This window comes from Diadema antillarum, unplaced genomic scaffold, assembly GCF_040938485.1.
Source record: "Diadema antillarum isolate AM-2024a unplaced genomic scaffold, OU_Dant_1.0 scf00000036, whole genome shotgun sequence".
Lineage (NCBI taxonomy): Eukaryota > Metazoa > Echinodermata > Echinoidea > Diadematoida > Diadematidae > Diadema > Diadema antillarum.
The window spans coordinates 2785911-2811162 of NW_027270925.1; the positions used below are offsets into that span (position 1 = coordinate 2785911).

The following is a 25252-nucleotide window of genomic DNA, read 5'->3' on the forward strand; positions in this document are numbered from 1 at the left end:
AAATATAATTTCCAGTTATTGTTAAACCCAAACTGTTGTTTTTTCCCCCATTAAAACCCGATGATTGTGGACTTTTGCTAAACCTACAAATGCTGCTTTTTTAGCTCACAATACCTTTGCACAAAAAAAGAAAGAAAAGAACTTTGCTACAGGAACTTCACTTTTTGATGTAAGAGTAAATTTAGGTGTGTTCTTCTATGTACATCAAATCATCGCGAAGCAGAATAATAAACTGTATGATTTGAGGAGACAATTACTTACAGGTGATCCTGACGCTTGAAGCTCTTGGCACAGAGAAGACACTTGTGCCTGCGTTCATTGCTGTGAATCAGCTTGTGCTTGGCCAGGGCACTGGAGCTCCCAAACACCTTCCCACACGTTGGGCACGGCTGCTGGTAGCGATGACCCTGACCACCGCCGACCTTGGGACGACCCTTCCTCGGACGAGGTTGCGCAGCCGCCACGCCAACCGGCCCATTGTCGCCCTGCTGCTGCGGAGCGCCGGCATCAAGCCCTAGGGAAGCAATCAATGAGAGGAAGTGAACGCACATATACAGTAGGGTTTGAATCATGCACATCAATTACTGTTAAGCCGTTATTTTTGTGAGGGTTTAATTTTTGTGAATTTCACAAATCATAGTTGGACTGCGAGTTTAACAGCACACGAAAATGTCGCCATGCACTAGGGTAATGGCGTACATGTACAATAGCCTCAGTATCAATTCGCGAAAACAACATCTCGCGAAAATGTCTATCACCTCATTCGCAAAACATATCTGTGAAGACTGTATGTGAAAATAACAGCTCATACAGTAACAGATGTCAAGCAAAAAGATGATAGAGATTCATCCCGTTACGCTGTAAAATCAGAAATTTTCACGTGCATGAAACTTTAAGAAATTTTGCAAGGAGCCAAGATTGGCAAAAGTACAATGCACATGAAAGTTTCTTGTCAACACAATGCACTAAATACTAGTGGCAATCCGCGAAAGTTTCATGCTGCAGAAAAGGCTGTCAGCTCCAATTTGAGAAAGTTTCATGTTGCAAATGTTTCTGGTTTTACAGTATTCTGATCTTTATCAGCATGTCAACATGGATAAATACAGCACTGAAAAAGAAATAAACCAAAAAATGAAATAAAAATCACAACCAAAAACCCAGCTGACAATCACTGAATATCATGGACTTCAGACCTTAATCTTTGAAAGAAGATGGGGTGGTATTGGGGGAAGGGGTGGATACATGATATCATTTCTAATCATATACCATTAAAACAGCTTTCATTGGGTCTTTACTACAGCTGTAGTTATACAATGGCACCATTTCTGTGATCAGCATTTCCAGTCAGTAAAATTCTGTATCAGGTAGCACACAATTTAACCAAATAACCTCATTCTCAAAAAACAAGTTGTAAGCCCCGTTTTAACAGACCTTACTGCGACAACGTTGCGACAATGTCAGGAGAACAGAATTTCTCGCTTCGGGCAATAAAACCACAGGAGAGAGAGCAAGGGATACCGTTTTAAACAGACACATACTGAACACCTTCTCCTGATAGGTTTCTACAAAGGGGGTGTGTCCACGGATGCGACTACCCCGCCCATCAGTGAGCACCGTGTGTCTGTAAACAAAACGTGATTACAGTCACTCATCTCAACTTCACAGAGATCAGTGGTTACAATCTACGCGCGTGATCAATGCTCGGTACGTCAATCCTTCTCTGTCTGCAATGTGGCACATGCGTATTGAGTGTATCACAGGAATGTTACCGCAGTTGCATTCTAACAAAAAGTTTACCAGATAATGTCAGGGTGATGTTACAGTAAGAATTTAGTAAAAAGTTACCATGACAATGTAGGAGCACCATTTTGCGGGAGCATTTTAACTGGAAGGGTAAAAAGAGTTACCCAGATGGTACCCGCACGGTGTTGTGGTAACGACGCTCCGTTAAAACGGGGCTTCTGACACTTATTCACTTAATTCAGATAGTGCAGGTACCTGGCGCCTGTTCAACTAGCAGAGAATGTAATTCCTACTGTAGTAAATGTACCTATTGCATTTGCTCAAATCAAAAACACAATACTATGACAACTGACATATGTGCACACTGAAATATGACCCACACCTCACTAGGATCAGAACTCACTCAATTCAAAAGTTGCTAAAAATCCCAGGAAGGTCAAAAGACAACAATACACAATATTGCAAACAAATATGGGACAATGTATATAAATATTATATATCTGCATTGGCATGGCTCAAAGGGGTTCATTTGCATACAAACAGCACGCGACCTTCCCTTTGATTGGATTATCATCAGAAGGCCCACATAATCACTAACTTTCCTGTACATTTTCTGTGCACTGCCAATATCATTACCGGTAAAATTTAACGGAAAAACTCAAGGTTTAGATTGGTACCTCTCATGGACAAACTCCAACATCAAAGAAAAATGCACTGCCGTCTTAGCAATAATTCCTCACTAGACGAATTGTAGAGCCATCCTCAAATTAAAACTAGTATAAAAACAACTTTTTTCCTAAAAATTATTTATAAAATCCTTAAAGCACTTTTTAATATTTTGAAATATTCTAAAAATAACACATAAAAAAACTGCAGACAATAAGAGATTGTGAAATTGAGTAAATGCCGCAAAATTAGATGCAACTTTATTTTGGGTCTGTTATCTATCATGAATCTTGATACTAATTTGAATTTGTTTGGTAACACGCATATTGTTATCTAAATCTGATTTAAATTTTCACCTAACATTTCCATTTTATGCAACTTCCTCAATGAGTATAGTTCTTGTTCCTTTGAGAATACCATAAGGATTTATTCACAATCCTTTCAATAGATGCAACCACAAAAACACGCAAGTAAAACTAGACTGTAATTCCACGGCACCACACAGTCAACTGGGAAACTAGCCCATGTACAGCAATTCTATACCTTCATGTTTGACCCTTTGCCAACCTTCAATCCACACACGAAGCACTGACCTTGACCTTAGACAGGTCACTACTGCTGTCTTATTAGTCTCAATATAATAGCCTATTCTTCTCACATCACTGGACATTACTAGTTCAAATTATGGGCGAGGAGAAGAAAAAAGAATGTTGTCACAGTACAGTGCCATTTAACCTTTGACCTTGACAGTTACCAGAAAATCTAATCAAGAAATATACCATATGTAGCCTTCCTGGGTCAAGTATGATACAAAGGTTTCTCTTTAAAGGACAAGTTCACCTTCATAAACATAACGATTGAGAGAATGCAGTGCGTAGAACACATCAGTGAAAGTTTGAGGGAAATTAGACAATCGATGCAAAAGTTATGAATTTTTAAAATTTTTGTGTTGGAACTGCTGGATGAGGAGACTACTACAGCTTGTGATGTCATATGAGTACAACAGTGTAAAGAAAATGTAAAGAAATTCAACATATTTTCACTTTTTTCACATAATGAAAGAGCATTTCACTTGCCTCTTTCTAAAGGCAGGGGGAATAACATTACCCATAACATACAACATGTATGTCGGTAACGAGTCAAGGGAAAGATGAAATTTTGTGAAATTCTCTTTACATTTTCCTTACATTGTTGTACGCATGTGACATCGTACACTGCAGTAGTCTTCTCATCCAGCGGTTACTGCACAAAAATTTCAAACATTCGTAACTTTTGAACGGATTGTCCGATTTTCCTCAAACTTTCAATGTGTTCTACTAATATCGCTACATTTTCTCAATCTTTATGTTTATGAAGGTGAACTTGTCCTTTGTGTTAAAAAGACCTTGGATGTATGGACAGAGAACTAAATTACATAAAACTGTAATACCTCAAGTACTTTGGGGCCAGAAGCATAAAAAGTTAAAGATAATATAAAGTTTTGGTACCTCAAAAGTTTCCCTGAGTTTCCTTGTCTTAGTTTGTGCTTCAGGTTAAAGTACCTTTCATATAACTAACACTGTGAGACTTACTCGCCCCAAAGAGCTCTCATGTCTTAGTAATCATGCAATAATGGTTTCGTACAATACGTGTAAATTGATTGTCGCGGTACCGCGTCGAGTCAAACTAACGGCTCGTTCGAATTTTTCAGAGCCTGCTCTGCTCTGGTACGAAACCATTATTGCATGATTACTAAGACATGAGAGCACTTTGGGGCGAGTAAGTCTCACAGTGTTAGTTATATGAAAGTTACTTTAACCTGAAACACAAACTAAGACAAGGAAACTCAAGGAAACTTTTGAGTTACCAAAACTTTATATTATCTTTAAAGGGATAGTACAGTATTGGTGGAGATGAGAATTAGGCTTTTAACTTTTTGTGAGATACCAAGAAAACACTTATGAAATAGTACTGACCATACCATTCTTAGAGGAATTCAAAGTTTATTTGATGAAAAATTGGTTTTGTAATGGCTGAGACATCTAAAAACAAAGTAAAACAAAGCGATCATAATAAAAGGTGGGTCCCACCTTTTATCAGGATTACTCTGCTTTGGATATCGGAGCCATTTCAAAACCAATTTTCATCAAATAAACGTTGAATTCCTCTTAGAATTACATGCTTTTTTATATTTCATAAAAGATTTTTCATTATCTCAACAAAAATGTCCATCATCTCAGCAATGTGACAGTTCTCATTTATTTGCCACAAAAAAGGGCCAATATAATGTAATTTCCTAGACAGATGTTTTCATCAGAATGCTCTATGAATGTTTAGGAACCTATATGATACACAGTTTGTTTAGATTGCCAAAAAAAAAAAAAAAAAAAAAAAACTGCAATTGGGTTTTTTCTTTTACTGTACAATACCACGATCATGTGACCAAGATGATCCATACAACCAGCAGAGGTCCTAAGAGTTGCCGAGTCAGATGGCATAATGTTATTCCAGCTTTAATGATACAGCATTTGCCAAATTGAAGTTTGACTTGACTAAAACTTCCCGCCAAAGTGTCACTCTACTCTTTCTTCCATTTTGAACAATGTTTCTCTGTAGTAACATATATATTCTCCCAATGGCACAACTGGATGTGCTACAGGCCTGTGAGATCTACATTCACTCCAATTTGAACGCGACAGAATTGCAAGGATCTCTGCACAAACTACAAGTAATAATGCACTCAAGCGAGGCTGAATCATGCCAGCAAAGCCTTCACACAAAGTGATGCTCTCCGATGGCCCTGACCTCCAGGCCAAATTGATGCCCTTGAAATGCAGCTTGCAGTCTTCACCGTGCCCTTTCGTTTCTGGCTGCAGCGCCACTTCTATCTCTGCACACAATTGTTACACATGCTCCCATTCTTCGCAATAAGGCGAATACTTAGATGGTTTAATCAGCCAGCATAAGACCTGGGAACAGAAACAACGACAGCATCTCCACTTGTGCAGACTCATCTAGAATACACAGACTGTCATTGCTCAATGCCCTCATGTATTGCACCATCTGTTTGAGCTGACATCCACTTGTGCACAGGCAATTAAAACTTCCTAATTCCTAGTCTTGCCTGGAAGCATTTGATATGACAGATATATTTTAAATGACAGCAAAGACCCCCTCCCAAAAAAAAAAAAAAAATTAAAAAAAGAGAGAGAGAAAAAAAAGAAACCAATCAATATTGAGTACATCCACACTGCAGGATTGCTACTGCATGGATCATATCAGACAGATGCTACTGTGAAATCACAAAATGGTGTCTGGCCATGTGGCTTTCACGTTTTCATCATGATGATTTCCACACTATTGGCAGTCAGGTGACCTATGGTACGCCATTTGATTTACCCCATCTCATGACATCGTACCATTATGCAGTGTCCAAACTCATGAAGTATGATGTACATTTGTATTATGCTGCATTGTCCGAAGTAAATGCAATCATTTTACTATATTTTTTCCTAAACAAAGAAGCTTCGATTGCCTTCCCTCTCTTCTTACCCAATATATGGGCAGCAAGCCTTATCCTTTTTCATTCATGGAAGAGCAAAATTAATAGGTAACTTTGCCATCAATCTATATCTAAAAATCAGTGCTTGCTGCTGTATGAACTGTTGATAAGGTTCTTGAATCTACTGTGTATTTTAGCATTCTCCCACTGAATAGACAAGAGAATACTTACTGTAGTTACAGATACATTATGCTGTACATTGTATGACCTTTGCCCTTTCATCCTTTTGATAGCACCTCAGTGCAAATCAAGAAAAAAACAACAAAAGCAACAGTCAAATCTGGAAGAGGAAGAAAGATGAGACATCATACGTCATCACATGGCTGAGCAGAGGCATCATAATGCATCACAAAACATCCAGGTAAATATCTTCCTACCACAATATATCCACCATTTGTAGGAAGTAGATAGGTATTGTTGTCTAAAACCTTGCCAAGAGAGATGCTTCAAGCCTTCTGCCTTTCCCAGTCTTTTCTGCGAAACTTTGTTATACGCACTTCCTTGCCAGACCACCAGAAGCTCTCATGAAGGCCAGCACCAGCAATACAACAACCTTTTTTCACCCCTTGTTTTTAGGTGATCCGAGTATCCTTCGGATCACCTTCTGTATCTGTACGGATTCTTTCTTCTTCTTTATTTCTTTATTTCTCCGCAAAAGTTGTGCAGAGGTTAGCTCAGAAAGTCCGCTGCCTATCAATTTCAAAATCATACCATGTATGCATCATGTCCCAAAGACGACAAATCTAATGTATCATTGTGATCAGTCGACCGTGACGTCACTATGACGTCATTATATGAAAACACATTCTCAATCATATCTCATTAATGGAATGAAATTTTTCAATGAAATTTACGTCACATATATTTCAAATTATGCGCATTCTACTCATGTTCTCAAAATTCATATTTTCTCTTGAAACGTGCGCGTACGCGCGCGTTGAAATATTTGTATGCTCCAATCGAGCTCAAAATTTTTTTGCACACGTTTCAGACCATTTGGAGCATTTTTTGAAAAATTGAAAAAATCGGACGGACGCGTACGCGCGCGCGCATATACGCACGCACAGCTCATATGCAATTGAAATTTCCAGTTTTTTCACTTTGATCGGATGTCTGAAATGTTAAGGAATATTTATACCATGTTTCAAATCAATGCGACTCAATATGACGTCATACGGGCCCGTCAAAGTTGAAATTCCGCGCGCGCGTCAATGGCGATATACAGTGCAACTATGCCAAAAAACTGCTAATTTTAAATTCGATTTTACTCGTCAGGATGGACGGTGACCCCCCATTTTCTTTACATATTTTAAAACCTGATGAGTTGTACATGTCATTTCATGGGGTGGCAATGCTGACAAAATGATTAAAAGATAGCAAATTTCTTAATAAAGTAAAAAAAGTAGATTTTCAAAATGACGTCATCAAATTTCAAGTTCATTCGACGATATCTCACTAGTCCTTTGTCAATTTTCACCCAGATTTCAGTATGTTGTAGCTTATTTAATGTTCTTCCAAACATAAAACTACAAAATTTTGATTGGATAACGGTATCACCTCGTAAAAATGGATTGAAAGTAACCTTGTCAAATTTGACCAGTTTACGTGTTATCTCTATGGGAGTGCAGTTTTTCTGGAAATGAAAATTGACATGACTATCTTTATCGAGCACTAGCTCACTTACCCTTCGGTTAATTTCTCCCAGATTTTGATATGTTGTAGCTGAGACTTTACGCTACCGTAAGTGTGCCCTTCGTTTTTTCATACGATGTCGGAATCACGTCAAAAATTTTGGTTGAAATTCAGGCTTATCTTCGATGTATTGAGATATTTCTTTCTTTCTGCAACTTTCTTTGCAATAACTCAAGAAAAACACGCCCTATCACTTCTATATTTTGCACATGTTTAGTTCATGTCACGTACATTATTTCATAAAATAACAACTACTTGATCGGACACCATCTTGGGTATGTAAATTAGGGTCAAAGGTCATAAGTGTTTCATCCTGTATCTTAGTGAATACATATCCTATCTTTCCCATATTTTGCAAACGCAAAGACCATGTTACAAGGATCATTTCACAAAATAACCACTTTTTACTCAGATGCCATCTTGTCTGTGCAAATTGAGGTCAAAGGTCATATGTACTTCTTTTTGTATCTTCGTTATGACGTGTTATCTCTATGGGAGGGAATTTTTTTAAATGTGAAAATTGACATGATTGTCTTTATCGAGCACTAGCTCACTTACCCTTCGGTAAATTTCTCCCAGATTTTAATATGTTGTAGCTGAGACTTTGCGCTATCGTTAAATTTGATTTTGTTTTTTCATACGATGTCGGGATCACGATAAAAAACTTGGTTGAAATTAAAGCTTATCTTCTATGTATTGAGATATTTCTTTCTTTCTGCAACTTTCTTTGCAATAACTCAAGAAAAACACGCCCTATCACCCCCATATTCTGCACATGTTTAGTTCATATCACGTACATTATTTCATAAAATAACAACTACTTGATCGGACAACATCTTGGGTATGTAAATTAGGGTCAAAGGTCATAAATGTTTCATCTTGTATCTTGGCGAATACCTGTCCTATCTTTCCCATATTTTGCACACGTATAGACGATGTCGCAAGAATCATTTCACAAAATAACCACTTTTTCCTCAGATGCCATCTTGGGAGTGTAAAGGTGGGTCAAAGGTCATATGTATTTGTTGTTGTATCTTCGTTATCTAGTGTATACGGAATTTGGTACCAAAGATGGCAGATATGACTCCCTTTTCTAAACGAGAATTCAAACATCACACGGCCAACGTTTTTAACAACAGACGAAACCTGTATGGTCATGCCTATTGCGATCAGGACTCGAATCATTGATGAAAAAAAAAAATCGGATCACCTTAATTTGTCAGTAATGACAAATTACAATCTCTAGTTTCTTTATTTCTCCCCAAAAGTTGTGCAGAGGTTAGCTCAGAAAGTGCATTGCCTATCAATGTCAAACTTATAGCATATATGTATGGTGACCCAAAGACGACAAATCTTGTAAAATCATTGTGATCAGTCGACCGTGACGTCACTATGACGTCATTATATGAAAACACATTTTCATTCATATCTCATTAATGGAAAGGAATTTTTCAATCAAATTTACGTCACATATAGTTCAAGTCAAGCGCATTCTACTCACATTCTCAAAATTCATCTATATTTTAAAACGTGCGCGTACGCGCGCGTTGAAATATTTTTATGCTCAAATCGAGCTCAAATTTTTTTTGCACACGTTTCAGACCATTTGGAGCATTTTTTGAAAAATTGAAAAAATTGGACGGACGCGTACGCGCGCGCTCATATACGCACGCACAGCTCATATGCAATAGAAATTTCCCGTTTTTTCACACTTATCGGCTTCCTGAAATGTCAAGGAATATTTCTACCAAGTTTCAAGTCAATCCGACTCAATATGAGGTCATACGGGCCCGTCAAAGTTGAAATTCCGCGCGCGCGTCAATGGCGATATACAGTACAACTATGCCAAAAAACTGTCAATTTTAAATCCGATTTTACTCGTCAGGATGGACGGTGACCCTCCATTTTCTGTACATATTTTGAAAGCTGATGAGTTGTACATGTCATTTCATGGGGTGGCAATGCTGACAAAATGATTAAAAGATATCAAATTTCTTAATAAAGTAAAAAAAGTAAATTTTCAAAATGACGTCATCAAATTTCAAGTTCATTCGAGCGTATCTCACTAGTACTTTGTCAATTTTCACCCGGATTTCAGTATGATGTAGCTTATTTAATGTTCTTTCAAACATAAAATTACAATATTTTGATTGGATAACGGTATCACCTCGTAAAAATGGATTAAAAGTAATCTTGTCAAATTTGACCAGTTTACGTGTTATCTCTATGGGAGTGCAGTTTTTCTGGAAATGAAAATTGACATGACTATCTTTATCGAGCACTAGCTCACTTAAGCTTCTGTAAATTTCTCCCAGATTTTAATATGTTGTAGCTGAGACTTTACCCTACCGTAAGTGTGCCCTTTGTTTTTTCATACGATGTCGGAATCACGTCAAAAAATTGGGTTGAAATTCAGGCTTATCTTCGATGTATTGAGATATTTCTTTCTTTCTGCAACTTTCTTTGCAATAACTCAAGAAAAACGGCCTCTATCACTTCTATATTTTGCACATGTTTAGTTCATGTCACGTACATTATTTCATAAAATAACAACTACTTGATCGGACACCATCTTGGGTATGTAAAGTAGGGTCAAAGGTCATAAGTGTTTCACCCTGTATCTTAGTGAATACATGTCCTATCTTTCCCATATTTTGCACACGCAAAGACCATGTTACAAGGATCATTTCACAAAATAACCACTTTTTACTCAGATGCCATCTTGTCGTTGCAAATTGAGGTCAAAGGTCATATGTACTTCTTTTTGTATCTTCGTTATGACGTGTTATCTCTATGGGAGGGAATTTTCTTTAATGTGAAAATTGACATGATTGTCTTTATCGAGCACTAGCTCACTTACCCTTCGGTGAATTTCTCCCAGATTTTAATATGTTGTAGCTGAGACTTTGCGCTATCGTTAAATTTGATTTTGTTTTTTCATACGATGTCGGGATTACGATAAAAAATTGGTTGAAATTAAAGCTTATCTTCTATGTATTGAGATATTTCTTTCTTTCTGCAACTCTCTTTGCAATAACTCAAGAAAAACGCGCCCTATCACCCCCATATTTTGCACATGTTTAGTTCATGTCTCGTACATTATTTCATAAAATAACAACTACTAGATCAGACAACATCTTTGGTATGTACATTAGGGTCAAAGGTCATAAATGTTTCATCTTGTATCTTAGTGAATACCTGTCCTATCTTTCCCATATTTTCCACACGTATAGACGATGTCGCGAGAATCATTTCACAAAATAACCACTATTTCATCAGATGCAATCTTGGGAGTGCAAAGGTGGGTCAAAGGTCATATGTATTCATTGCTGTATCTTCGTTATTCAGTGTATACAGAATTTGGTACCAAAGATGGCAGATATGACTCCCTTTTCTAAATGAGAATGCAAACATCACACGGCCAATGTCTCTAAACACAGATGAAACTTGTATGGTCATGCCTATTGCGATCAGGACTCGAATCATTGATAAAAAAAAAATCGGATCACCTTAATTTGTCAGTGATGACAAATTACAATCTCTAGTTTTCTTTATTTCTCCCCAAAATTTGTGCAGAGGTTAGCTCAGAAAGTGCTATGCCTATGAAGTTCAAACTTATACCATGTATCCATCATGTCCTAAAGACGACAAATCTAATGCATCATTGTGATCAGTCGACCGTGACGTCACTATGACGTCATTATATGAAAACACATTTTCATTCATATCTCATTAATGGAATAGAATATTTGAATGAAATTTACGTCACATATATTTCAAGTTAAGTGGATTCAACTCATATTCTCAAAATTCATTTTTATCTCAAAACGCGCGCGTACGCGCGCGTTAAAATATTTGTATGCTCAAATCGACCTCAAAATTTTTTTGCACACGTTTCAGACCATTTGGAGCATTTTTTGAAAAATTGAAAAAATTGGACGGACGCGTACGCGCGCGCTCATATACCCACGCACAGCTCATATGCAATAGAAATTTCCCGTTTTTTCACATTTATCGGCTGCCTGAAATGTCAAGGAATATTTCTACCAAGTTTCAAGTCAATCCGACTCAATATGAGGTCATACGGGCCCGTCAAAGTTGAAATTCCGCGCGCGCGTCAATGGCGATATACAGTACAACTATGCCAAAAAACTGTCAATTTTAAATCCGATTTTACTCGTCAGGATGGACGGTGACCCTCCATTTTCTGTACATATTTTGAAGGCTGATGAGTTGTACATGTCATTTCATGGGGTGGCAATGCTGACAAAATGATTAAAAGATATCAAATTTCTTAATAAAGTAAAAAAAGTAAATTTTCAAAATGACGTCATCAAATTTCAAGTTCATTCGAGCGTATCTCACTAGTCCTTTGTCAATTTTCACCCAGATTTCAGTATGATGTAGCTTATTTAATGTTCTTTCAAACATAAAATTACAATATTTTGATTGGATAACGGTATCACCTCGTAAAAATGGATTAAAAGTAATCTTGTCAAATTTGACCAGTTTACGTGTTATCTCTATGGGAGTGCAGTTTTTCTGGAAATGAAAATTGACATGACTATCTTTATCGAGCACTAGCTCACTTAAGCTTCGGTAAATTTCTCCCAGATTTTAATATGTTGTAGCTGAGACTTTACCCTACCGTAAGTGTGCCCTTTGTTTTTTCATACGATGTCGGAATCACGTCAAAAAATTGGGTTGAAATTCAGGCTTATCTTCGATGTATTGAGATATTTCTTTCTTTCTGCAACTTTCTTTGCAATAACTCAAGAAAAACGGCCTCTATCACTTCCATATTTTGCACATGTTTAGTTCATGTCACGTACATTATTTCATAAAATAACAACTACTTGATCGGACACCATCTTGGGTATGTAAAGTAGGGTCAAAGGTCATAAGTGTTTTACCCTGTATCTTAGTAAATACATGTCCTATCTTTCCCATATTTTGCACACGCAAAGACCATGTTACAAGGATCATTTCACAAAATAACCACTTTTTACTCAGATGCCATCTTGTTGTTGCAAATTGAGGTCAAAGGTCATATGTACTTCTTTTTGTATCTTCGTTATGACGTGTTATCTCTATGGGAGGGAATTTTCTTTAATGTGAAAATTGACATGATTGTCTTTATCGAGCACTAGCTCACTTACCCTTCGGTGAATTTCTCCTCGATTTTAATATGTTGTAGCTGAGACTGTGCGCTATCGAATGTGTGCCTTCCTTTCTTCATACAATGTCGGAATCATGTTAAAAAACTTGGTTGAAATTAAAGCTTATCTTCGATGTATTGAGATATTTCTTTCTTTCTGCAACTCTCTTTGCAATAACTCAAGAAAAACACGCCCTATCACCCCCATATTTTGCACATGTTTAGTTCATGTCTCGTACATTATTTCATAAAATAACAACTACTAGATCAGACAACATCTTGGGTATGTAAATTAGGGTCAAATGTCATAAATGTTTCATCTTGTATCTTAGTGAATACCTGTCCTATCTTTCCCATATTTTCCACACGTATAGACGATGTCGCGAGAATCATTTCACAAAATAACCACTATTTCATCAGATGCAATCTTGGGAGTGCAAAGGTGGGTCAAAGGTCATATGTATTCATTGCTGTATCTTCGTTATTCAGTGTATACAGAATTTGGTACCAAAGATGGCAGATATGACTCCCTTTTCTAAATGAGAATGCAAACATCACACGGCCAATGTCTCTAAACACAGATGAAACTTGTATGGTCATGCCTATTGCGATCAGGACTCGAATCATTGATAAAAAAAAAATCGGATCACCTTAATTTGTCAGTGATGACAAATTACAATCTCTAGTTAGGTGATCCGAGTATCCTCTCGGATCACCTTCTGTATCTGTACGGATTCTTTGTTTTTCTTCTTCTTCTTTATTTCTCCTCAAAAGTTGTGCAGAGGTTAGCTCAGAAAGTCCGCTGCCTGTCAATTTCAAAATTATATCATGTATGCATCATGTCCCAAAGACGGCAAATCTAATGTATCATTGTGATCAGTCGACCGTGACGTCACTATGACGTCATTATATGAAAACACATTCTCAATCATATCTCATTAATGAAATTGAATTTTTCAATGAAATTTACGTCACATATATTTAAAGTTATGCGCATTCTACTCATGTTCTCAAAATTCATATTTTTCTCTTAAAACGTGCGCGTACGCGCGCGTTGAAATATTTGTATGCTCCAATCGAGCTCAAAATTTTTTTGCACACGTTTCAGACCATTTGGAGCATTTTTTGAAAAATTGAAAAAATCGGACGGACGCGTACGCGCGCGCGCATATACGCACGCACAGCTCATATGCAATTGAAATTTCCAGTTTTTTCACTTTGATCGCATGTCTGAAATGTCAAGGAATATTTATACCACGTTTCAAGTCAATCCGACTCAATATGACGTCATACGGGGCCGTCAAAGTTGAAATTCCGCGCGCGCGTCAATGGCGATATACAGTGCAACTATGCCAAAAAACTGCCAATTTTAAATCCGATTTTACTCGTCAGGATGGACGGTGACCCCCCATTTTCTTTACATATATTGAAAGCTGATGAGTTGTACATGTCATTTCATGGGTAGGCAATGCTGACAAAATGATTAAAAGATATCAAATTTCTTAATAAAGTAAAAAAAGTAAGTTTTCAAAATGACGTCATCAAATTACAAGTTTACTCGAGCGTATCTCACTTATCCTCTGCCAATTTTCTCCCATATTTCAGTATGTTGTAGCTTATGAAATGTTCTTTCATTAATGTAAAAACAACATTTTGATTGGATGACGTCATCGCCTCGTAAAAATGGATTGAATGTATCCTTGTAGAATTTGACCAGTTTACGTGTTATCTCTATGGGAGAGCAGTTTTTCTGGCAGTGAAAATTGACATGACTCTCTTTTTCGAGCACTAGCTCACTTTTGCTTCGGTGAATTTTTCCCAGATTTTAGTATGTTGTAGCTGAGACTTTGGGCTATCGTAAGTGTGCCCTTCATTTTTTCATACGACGTCGGCATCACGTCGAAAAACTTGGTTGAAAATGGCACGTGGCTTCGATGCAGCGTCATTTTGCTTAATACACAGGGCCTATGGAGCATGAAATAGGTCATTGCATAGCGCATCCGACTCGTAATCCTAAGGTCCCTGGTTCGAGGCTCACCCCTGCCAATATTTTTTTTTTCATTTTTTAAACACTTTTTTTCTTCTTTTTCTTTAGTTAGTCTTAATCTCCCTTCCTAACTTTATCTTTTTCTGATTTTTTTATGCTTCTCCTTCAAATTTCTATAAGATAACATATTTTTTTCTTTATTTTTCTTTCTTTCTACTACTTTCTGTGCAATAGATGAACAACAACAATGGCAATCAATCCCATATTTTGCACATGTTTAGTTCATGTCACGTACATTATTTCATAAAATAACAACTACTTGATCAGACACCATCTTGGGTATGTAAATTAGGGTCAAAGGTCATAAATGTTTCATCCTGTATCTTGGTGAATACATGTCCTATCTTTCCCATATTTTGCACACACAAAGACCATGTAACAAGGATCATTTCACAAAATAACCACTTTTTGCTCAGACGCCATCTTGGGTGTGCAAAGTGAGGTCAAAGGTCATATGTACTTCTTTCTGTATTTTCGTTATGACGTGTTATCTCTATGGGAGGGATTTTTTTTTTAATGTGAAAATCGACATGCTTTTCTTTATCGAGCACTAGCTCTCACTTACCCTTCGGTGAATTTCTCCCAGATTTTATGTTGTACCTAAGACTTTGCATTTTGCATCTTGGTGAATACCTGTCCTATCTTTGCCATATTTTGCACACGAATATAGACGATGTCGCAAGAATCATTTCACAAAATAACCACTTTTTCCTCAGATGCCATCTTGGGAGTGTAAAGGTGGGTCAAAGGTCATATGTATTCGTTGCTGTATCTTCGTTATTCAGTGTATACAGAATTGGTACCAAAGATGGCAGATATGACTCCCTTTTCTAAATGAGAATCCAAACCTCACACGGCCAATGTCTCTAAACACAGATGAAACTTGTATTGTCATGCCTATTACGATCAGGACTCGAATCATTGATTAAAAAAGAAATCGGATCACCTTAATTTGTCAGTGATGACAAATTACAATCTCTAGTTTTTTCTTAATTTCACATGTTACAAACATAATGCTTAGTATCAGCCTCACAAATTAAAAGTGTATGGATTTCAACTTGATCGACACAAACTTCACTTTTGTTAGCATTATTCTGATTAACAATGTTACATGGGTCATTATCTAAATGTCATTTGACACTTTTTATTGTATAAGAAAGACCAGATATACAGTGTAGTTTGCAATCTTGTGTTACCCGATCAATCTCCTTCAATGAGTGTTTGCTGTTGTTGTTTTCTTTCTTCCCTCTCTAACCAGATTTTGGAGTGGCAGGTCTCTGTTGTAGAATGCAAATCAACAGCACTACAACTTGTATCAGACTGCAACTAGAATTATCACTGAAGGTGACTAATACCCCCGCCCCTAGTGTTGCTTTATAGTATGTGATGTCATGAGGGCAATGACGTTAATACCAAGTTTGCCCACTTGTTGAATTGGAAACAGAATAATTTTAGTTTACTGTACAATTACAGAGTTGACACTGAGTATAAAACTTACAGCAAATGGAAAACATACTTTCCCCCAGCATCACTACACTTAAAGACCATCATACATACCAAATTTGACCTTCATAGCTTGAATGATTTATTTTGATACAAAAAATATGAGTGGTTACCATGGCAACACATTTTCCTTAAACTAACACATTGGTGTCTTGCAAAACTACACTTCATACAATGTGTATTTACTAAATTTGACTTTAATTGCTTGAATGATGGAAAAGTTATTCGATCTGCAAGGTTTTGGTAAAATTGTGGTTACCATGGCAACAGTTTGTGTGACAAACACAAAAATTATGTGTTCCACATCTATGCCGCAGGGCCATAATGCCTACCAAATTTGGTTAAATACTATGAAAGTTATTCAGTCCACAAGGTTTTGGTAAAATTACGGTTACCATGGCAACGCATTGTCCAACAAACACAAAAAACATGTCTTGCACATCTGTACCTCAATATCATCATTTACCTTAAGTTTCATTTAAATTGCTTCAAAACTGTAGGAGGAGTTCGCGACGCAAGATTTTGCAACCGCCCGCCCGACCGACCGCCCGAACGCCCGCCCGACCAACATCACGGTGATTCCTATATCCCCTTCACACTAAGTGTGAAGGGGGTATAAATATACTAGCCAACTTGTGTGGACAAAGCCAAAATATAGCTCTCATAAGTCTGCAGAACTATTGATTATTGCTCAAAATTGTACACATACTCATAAAAATTAGTAAATTACTTTGTAATAACACAATTTCAGTTGTGTAACAACAAAAATGTAAAATATTAGCCAAAAAGGTTCGTTGAAGTCCACAATCTCAGAGCTTACCTAATCACGATTGCTACATAATTTTTCATAATCGACAAATCAACTACAGCAATATCCATTGATCTTCAGTGCTAGAAAGAATCGCATGCAGATTATAATCACACGGGCACGATAGATCATCATGCAACATTCTACCTCCCGACATACACTGTAAAAATGTCTGACAGGGAGGACAATTCCTGAACAGAGGCCAGTTTACTGACATTTATCATTTCACACTTCTTAACTCCAGATACAACAAAAAATAACTTGTTATCCAAGTAAATCGTGTCAGTCGGATAAGTTCTTGGTATTAATGGTAGAGCTTTCCAATATAGTGCAAGCAAATTCGAATTGGTAAAAGATGAACCCCTGATGAGCCCCTACAAGTACTACATAGTATGTATGTTTTAGCTTTAAGACAGAGGGGCTGGATTTACTGCTGAAAAGTTCAAAATGAATCCCTTTAATTGATTAAGTGCCAATGGGACAGATACCTAGATCAAAGTCACCAGTAACAGGAATGAAGAACAGCTGACTATAAGGGGCCATCTTCATTCTTTTGTTCACTGCATCAAAGGTGGTAAATTCGGGCATTCAGCAGGGTGGATCATCACCTGTAACCTGGCAAAGCATGCAATGATCTAGAAAATTTTGCATTCAAGCAGTTTCTTCCTGAGATCTAAATGGTATCAATTTCACCACCAACTACTGTAATACCACATGAGTGTCACGGATGTCAGACCATGTAGCAGTATACACTTGCAACAATACAATGGAATCAATGTAACGTATTGATTTCCCTCTCAGTACTAATCAATCGGGATCCAGGTGGGCACATGAGCTTTAGGGTCAAAGGTTAGCATGTTCACACACATGGCAATAGAAGATAGCAATGCACTCTTACTGTATTTTTTAAAGCTTATTAAAGTCAGTATCATCTGATCATTTTGCATAACAACAGGGCTGAGGTCTCAATTTGCTAGCCATTACTTAATAGCATTGTTTGTAATGCAATGCTTGCACTCAATACTATAGCTTTGCATTATCATCATGACTGCATAAAGTATGAGACCTGGGCATTAGAACCTGTCAGCTGCGTGGGTGTATCTTCATCAGCATGTATGGGCCAATCAGGAAATGAATCCAGTATCCATGTACATGTGCACTGGGCGGCACAGTTCATTTAAGATGCATGTTTATTGACCCATCTTGGAGTAAGCACAATATACAAATCTGCATGCCAATGCATATTACATATATACACGCTGTATATATATATGCTTTGCATTATCTGCTTATTGCTTGCAAATAATATAGAATGTAGGCCTACAAGGTGATCCAAAGATTTCACAAAATGTGACCCAACGTGTGGAGGAAGGATTGGCTTTGGACAAACATTCATTTTGATTGATAAAATAAAGTGGAAACATTTTTTTTTTTTTGCATTACAGGCATGACAAACACTCATAACAAGACTTTTTGACTTTTTGATTGATAAAACAAAGTAGAAAATATAAGACTGACTTTTAATTGATAAAACACAGTAGCAAGTATGTTTTCTCGCATCACAGTGCACTGGTGGGCTGAAGCCAGCAACATTATAAATGCTCTGGATCAACTCCCTTTCAGCAAACAGGTGACATAAAAGCATGACTGTTAAATTCAACTCAAACAAATGCTACAACTGTAGTCTGCTTGCAATGATAATGTTTAGGACCACTACATGTATGTCACATCTGTATTGCATAGCCAGTCAAAACAAATATAAGAATAACCTACTCCCACATAAACACACACACACAAAAAAAAACCCGAATAAAACAAAACCCTATATTTTCATTTAACCAACAACTTGATCGTCAACTACTGAAAGTTGAAAGCATTCAGAGACAGCAAAAACGGCTTGAGATCTCAAGCAAAGACTTCAAGCCCCAAAACGAAAGTGAGGGACTTGACCTGACACAAAGGAATGCCAGGGACAAAAGCCCAGGGAGGAAGGCCCCATAGGTTCATAATTCCATGCCCCCTGCCCCACTTCCCCAGCCCTACTGCCATTATGCACATGCCACACAGGGGGAGGAAGGGGTCATTTAGCGGTGAAAAAAAGTTCACTGTAAATATGAATGTCAACTATGCATGCACTACTCCAATTACACTCCTTGAGTGCCACTATTCAGGGGAAAAATTACCCAGGGTACTGCTGCGTGCAGTTTACCATGTGCCTGCCACTGTGTGTGTGTGTGTGCACACGTGTACATACACCATGCATGCGTATGTGTGTGTGTATGTGTGTATGTGTGTTGTCAGTGTGCATGTTGTGTGTGTATTGTGTGTGCATGTCTCATATTGGTAGCAAGCTTGCAAGCACAATGTTCACTATGATGGATAAGGGGACATGGCATACTCTGAATTATGTACACTGCAAAAAACACACAGAGAGGCAGCACGCTCAGAAAAAAAAAGGAAAAAAGAGCTGGACGAGGGAGCATGTGGGGCATGCATTGGCCGCCTGCAGCCTGACTCATCATTTCTTGGAATCCGGGAACGAAAGGAAACAAAGGGAAGCAACATTTCACACTTCCCCACTCCCTATCCAGGCCAAAGTAAAAAAGACTTTACCAAAATGTTATTTCTTTCGTGCTTTGCATCCCTTCACCTTTTCTGGCATTTAAGAAAATCAGCAAAAAAGCCCATATCCCATGACTGGAATGTGACCCCCCACGCTTCACCTCCCAAGATGCTTCTTCTAGCGAGTGTATTTCAGCATGTGACGACAAGATACAGGGCGTTACACTCTGATCACTGTGCAGGGTCATCACCTTCAAGACACAATAGAAAGAATGCAAACAGACACTGGGCTACCAAGCACAGTTGTCTGTTTTCTGCCCCCCCCCCCCCCCCCAATAACGAGAACAAACTTAATTTGTACATCGCAAGCAATGTTGAATGTGACCTTGAAGTTCATTTGCTGCTACAAAAAAACATAAACACTGCAGAAACAAAGTCTTCTACAAGTGTCCAACACACATTAGGCCTATCCTAGGCACCGAGAGCTCAGAGCCAACAAGGACAGATATCATTACAATGATAATTAGCCATACCCATGATGTAATCAGCAACACAAGAATCCGTCTCTATCATGGGTTTGCGATTAGGGCAAAGCAAACTGCACATTCCTCAGCACAATAAAGGGATTAATAAGGACAACCAAGCTAGGGCTTTGAAGTTGAGAATTTTTCGGGGGAGCGCTTTCATTTTTCCTGCCAACTCTTCTCGCACAGAATGGGGCAAAATGGCTTTGCACAATGAGTGAGACAACAAAAGGCACTGGAATGTGGGTTTATTGCACCGCCGTGAGTCATCTCAGAAAATGGAAGCTAGCAGCTAACAAAGACATGGTGCCATGCCAAAGTGGCCATGTTACCACGTTGTCATGTCACAGAGCATCGCATCACATGCAGTTTACATGTCAACCCCCGCCAGTCGCAAGATCAGGGTAATTAGCAGTACAAGGGAGAGGATTTCCTCCACTACTCAAATCACTGGGCTACTCCCAGGGAAAGTGAGGAAAGCAAAGGTTTCTCGTTTGTTTACCTCGCGGCTGTATTCCATATAAAACTTCCATGCATAGATATCCAAAGGGCAGCACAAATCAAAAGAAAGAAAGACATGTAAATGTTTCTCTATGTGTCCACTGGCTCCAGTTTCAGTCTGTATGCTCCCACTGACACGGTATATAATCCAAATGAAACAAGGCACAATACGACAGTAACACACACATGCAAGGCGGTTCGGGAGAGTCAGTGTTTACAGTGATCGCATGTGCTCTTCCCCACCGCTGTCTCCTGGACTGCTCTCAATCCCCCTGTATTTACCAGGCCTGGATTACAGGCGGCCTCAGTAACCCGGGTACCTAGTGTAGGCAAGGTAAGTCTCTTATCCACAACTTCCCACCACTGGACAACACCAGGCACATTGTATCCACAGTGAACTTCCATGCAAATCAGGGAAGTGTTGCTTGCAGGTCATGTAAACATCACCCAAGGTATGCTGTGCCTGACACAGGCTGGAAGCATGTGTGCTGGTGTGTGTGTGTGTGTATGTGTGTGTGTGTGTGTGTCTGTGTGGGAGTGTGCCCCTGTCTGCTAAAGTCCTTGCCTGTCAGAGTGTATGTGTATGTGTGTGTGTGTGTGTACGCCAACACAAATGAAACTGCACTGTGTTGCACCTCTAGCTCGCTGGGCTTGCCCCAGAGAGATAGTGCGTAATAAAAACAAAACAAAAACAGGAAAGTGCGTGGGCCCATTGAATGTATTGTGCCTGGCTGCTGTCAATGACGACATGGGTGAGCGCTCCTGTAAACAAGGCTAGCTGTGTCTATTACACATAGGCTGTGCAACCCAGAAACAGTGACGTCCCAATGAAATGCAAATACACCACACACTACACACACATTCACACACACTCACACACACACACACACCCATATATTGTAGCTTCTACCATACCCGCCATGCACACAACATGCAGGCTGGTATTACGATTTCTGGTTGGCACGATCATCTGAAGCGCTGGAAGTTGCCATTCATTCTGCATTAGCCAAGCTGTATGCTGAATAAAATTGTCCATTTGGATCACAACATAGTACAGTGTGTATGCTTGCAAGGTCAACAATGAATTATTCAAGGAGAAGCCTCAGACACCTAGGTCAGCCATAATTCACGAAGAGGCCCCTGGGTTTCAGGGTCAGCCAACCAGGCACACAGAAACACACAGGCTAGACAATACTGTACTCGTGCTCAACTCTTCCCTCACCCAATATGAGTATAGCTCCCTCTTATGACAGACTGCTTTACAGTTCCACGGACAATATTTTTCCTTCTCTTCACTTGTCTTCATCAGTTCATATGCTTTCTCTTCTTCTTCTTCTAAGATGGAATCTAAGTCTCAAATGTTCCATTAGCCCTACAACCAACACAAACATTTTCCTTCTGAAAGAGCACAACAGGTTATTTCAGTCAATCCATAGCTCTATACACATTCAAAGTTAACATGTCCTTCACAATGTCTGTCACAAGAGGTGCCTCATTCAAACACAGCTTGCAAATTCAATGTCTACACAAGTATTCTGCCTTCTTCAATATTGATTCTGGCGAGGTCATGCATTTGACTTTAACGGTGAGCTGCTGAATGGCTGCGAGCTATGATTCACATTAAGAGGTTTGCAACTATTGAAATTACCAATGCAGCGACTTGAGCTGAATGCTCACAGTTGAGAGTGGTTGTTGTTTAGCTATTGCCACGACAACTGCAATGATTTCCATGACAACAGCGAACAAATCAAATTGAAATTCTTCTTCAAATAATCTTATTGATGTGAGACAAAGGGGCCTGTTTCGTTATAATGTCTGGAGTTAGTGGAAGCTGCAATAATCACAGCTACCATGGCAGTATCCAATCAGCTAACAGCCGTACTCAATTTGTTGCTGCACTTTGAGTGTTTTATAATATCATTGCAAGCATCTTCACATAACATCCGAACACCCAGTTTTATTATTTTTTTTTTTTGAGGTATTTTGAGTTCCCAAGTGTGAAATAGTAAAAGTTTACTGCTCCCTCTTTAGTGGGTGCGTAGAATGCTGCTAGAATGGTAATGATAGAATCGTATCAAAGCAGCAGTATTGAATCACTTGCAGAACAAGCTGTGTGCAATTCACTCATTTATGGCCCAGTATATAGTAACTGATGAATTCAAATGTAAAACAGCACATAGCAACTGCAATCAGGTAAACTCTGAGACTGAGTACTTCCGGTGAACATTTTTGGCTAATATTTTGCATTTTCGTCATAACCCATTGGTAATCGTGTTGTTGTGATGTTCTTTCAAACATTCCTTATACAGTGTACATAAGTGTTTATATTGGAGCAAAAATTGACAGTTCTGCAGGCACATGAGAACTACGTTTTCACTTTAATTTGCTGTGTTGAATACTCTATTTTGTAGGACTCTGTCAAAAATGCACTGTGGGATAGCTCGGTATTATTGCTGCTTAGAGTTGTCTAGCACACATGTTCGTTCATACATGATGCAATGCAATCAATGCATGCATTTCACTCATTGCTACTCTTTTCCCCGGTTACGCTTTAGCTTTAAAAAAAAAAACCCAAAAAACGTTTTTCAATATGACTGATTTGCGGCAAATAGAGTCATAAGTCGTCACTGCATAGTTGTGACATGCTTTAGCGTTAAAAAACCCCCCCAAAAAAACATTTTTTCAATATGACTGATTTGCGGCAAATAGAGTCATAAGTCGTCACTGCATAGTTGTGACATGCTTGTCACTTAATGATATTCAGCACAGAAATCTTCAAAAATACTCCCCACATGAAAGACATAACCTAGGTAAAGCTTCCAGTATTAGCTCTACCACTCCAGCTTCTCACCTGACTCATCCTGGTCATGGGGGAAGGGAGCAATGACCCTTGACCCAACCAACAATGAGCACTACCCCCCCCCCCCCCCCATCATCAGAGACCCTGAAATATAGTTCACTTCTCTCAAACAATGTACACATATAAGACATAATTCATGTTACTATAATTAACCATAATTTTCTTTTTATTTCATCTTTTTTCTCTTACTGTAAATGCTGACATTTTTGCAAATGGCAGTTGATCAGACATTTTTGCAGGTTGTTGATTTTGTGCTTTGAAGTCTTCTCATTATCACGACAATTGCATCTAAAAAAATAAATAAATACCCAAACATTCACAAAAAAGTGTGACTTCTCAAACAAACATTTTGTTAAAATATTGCTAGAAATGAGATTACATCTCTCAGAGAAAGGTATGTGTACTAGTATTCCAAGGTTGAGCAGGAGGCCCGATAGCTAGTAGCATTTGGTTTCAGCTTGTGCACATACCCCAGCACCACACTAGCCTTGACGTGACACTTGACATTGTAACACTAGTGTGCTGGTCTGGGACAGTGCGTCCGTGGCAAATTCTTGTTTCCCTTTTTGTCAATATTTTTGTACATTATTCTTTTCACGATCAAAAGGTTATTCGCAAAAATAAAACCACTAAACAAAATTTTAGTGTTCATTGTATCTGAAACACTCATACTTACAGTCCAAGAAGAACATATTGCATTTCATAAAAGTGTGAACTCGGATGTCTTGAATTACATATTCCAGGTATGTGCCGGTCCTCCTATGTTGGCATTTTTTTGTGTGAAGCCAACCAAGGCATTCATACAGATGACAGCAAATGGCAGTGAACTTGTTGGCAGATAATGAGGTCCATTCGGTAGATACCCTGATGACAGGATTGCCATTCCATGAAAATAACACAGGAATCCATCAGAAGGCATCATGCGGAATGCCGAATTGCTCCTGAACTCCCCATCTCCACTCGTCTCTCTGAAAACATCATCATATTGCAGGATTTTCTCCGGGATGCAGGAAGGGACTTAGTGGTAGCTAAGACACAGCTACAGAAATCTAATTTGTATGGAGATTTTCCTAAGAGCCCATCTTGATGGGATGCACTCGCGTGGGAATTGTTTCCGCTGCCGGGCAGATTGGCCCGATAACCAAGATGGAATCTAAAAGAGTATCTAATTTGTAATGTCATATGTCCTCCCCCTCCCACCCCCCTTGCTCCATCCTTTTTTTCCCCCCTCTATCTCTCCCCCCTCTCTTCCCTCCTTTATCCCTCCACCCAATGCATAACTTGTTTGCATGAGTTATCATACTCGGGCAAAATTGTGCATTTCACAGACATATCTGTCAAGAGGGAAAATATCATCTATCATTCTGTGATGCCAAAATAGCATCCAGGCGTATCAGCAAAATGCTTTCGATAAATCTGCCATTTCATTGGATATTATCATTAGATCACTAGATATCTGTAACTTACATGTGTTTCCGTGACTTCTCTATCTCTCTTACTCTCTCTACAGTGGAAAAGATAATCTTTATGGGTTTATACTTTCATGTATTCCTCCAGGCCCGTGCCAGGTACACCTGGAATAAATGCAACAGATGTCATTGTCTTCTACACCTAAAGAAACAGCACAAGTCGAACAACTGTGTCTGC

The 25252-nt window shown here is 38.5% G+C and overlaps 1 protein-coding gene across 1 annotated transcript in view; it reads right to left on the reverse strand.

Moving 5' to 3' along the window:
- The window catches only part of LOC139708503 (uncharacterized), a 135815-nt gene that overhangs the window by 39086 nt on the left and 71477 nt on the right, over positions 1-25252 (reverse strand). Inside the window, exon 3 of the mRNA XM_071620453.1 lies at positions 262-514. Coding sequence (XP_071476554.1) covers positions 262-514 — 253 coding nt within the window. The remainder of the gene's footprint in view (positions 1-261; positions 515-25252) is intronic.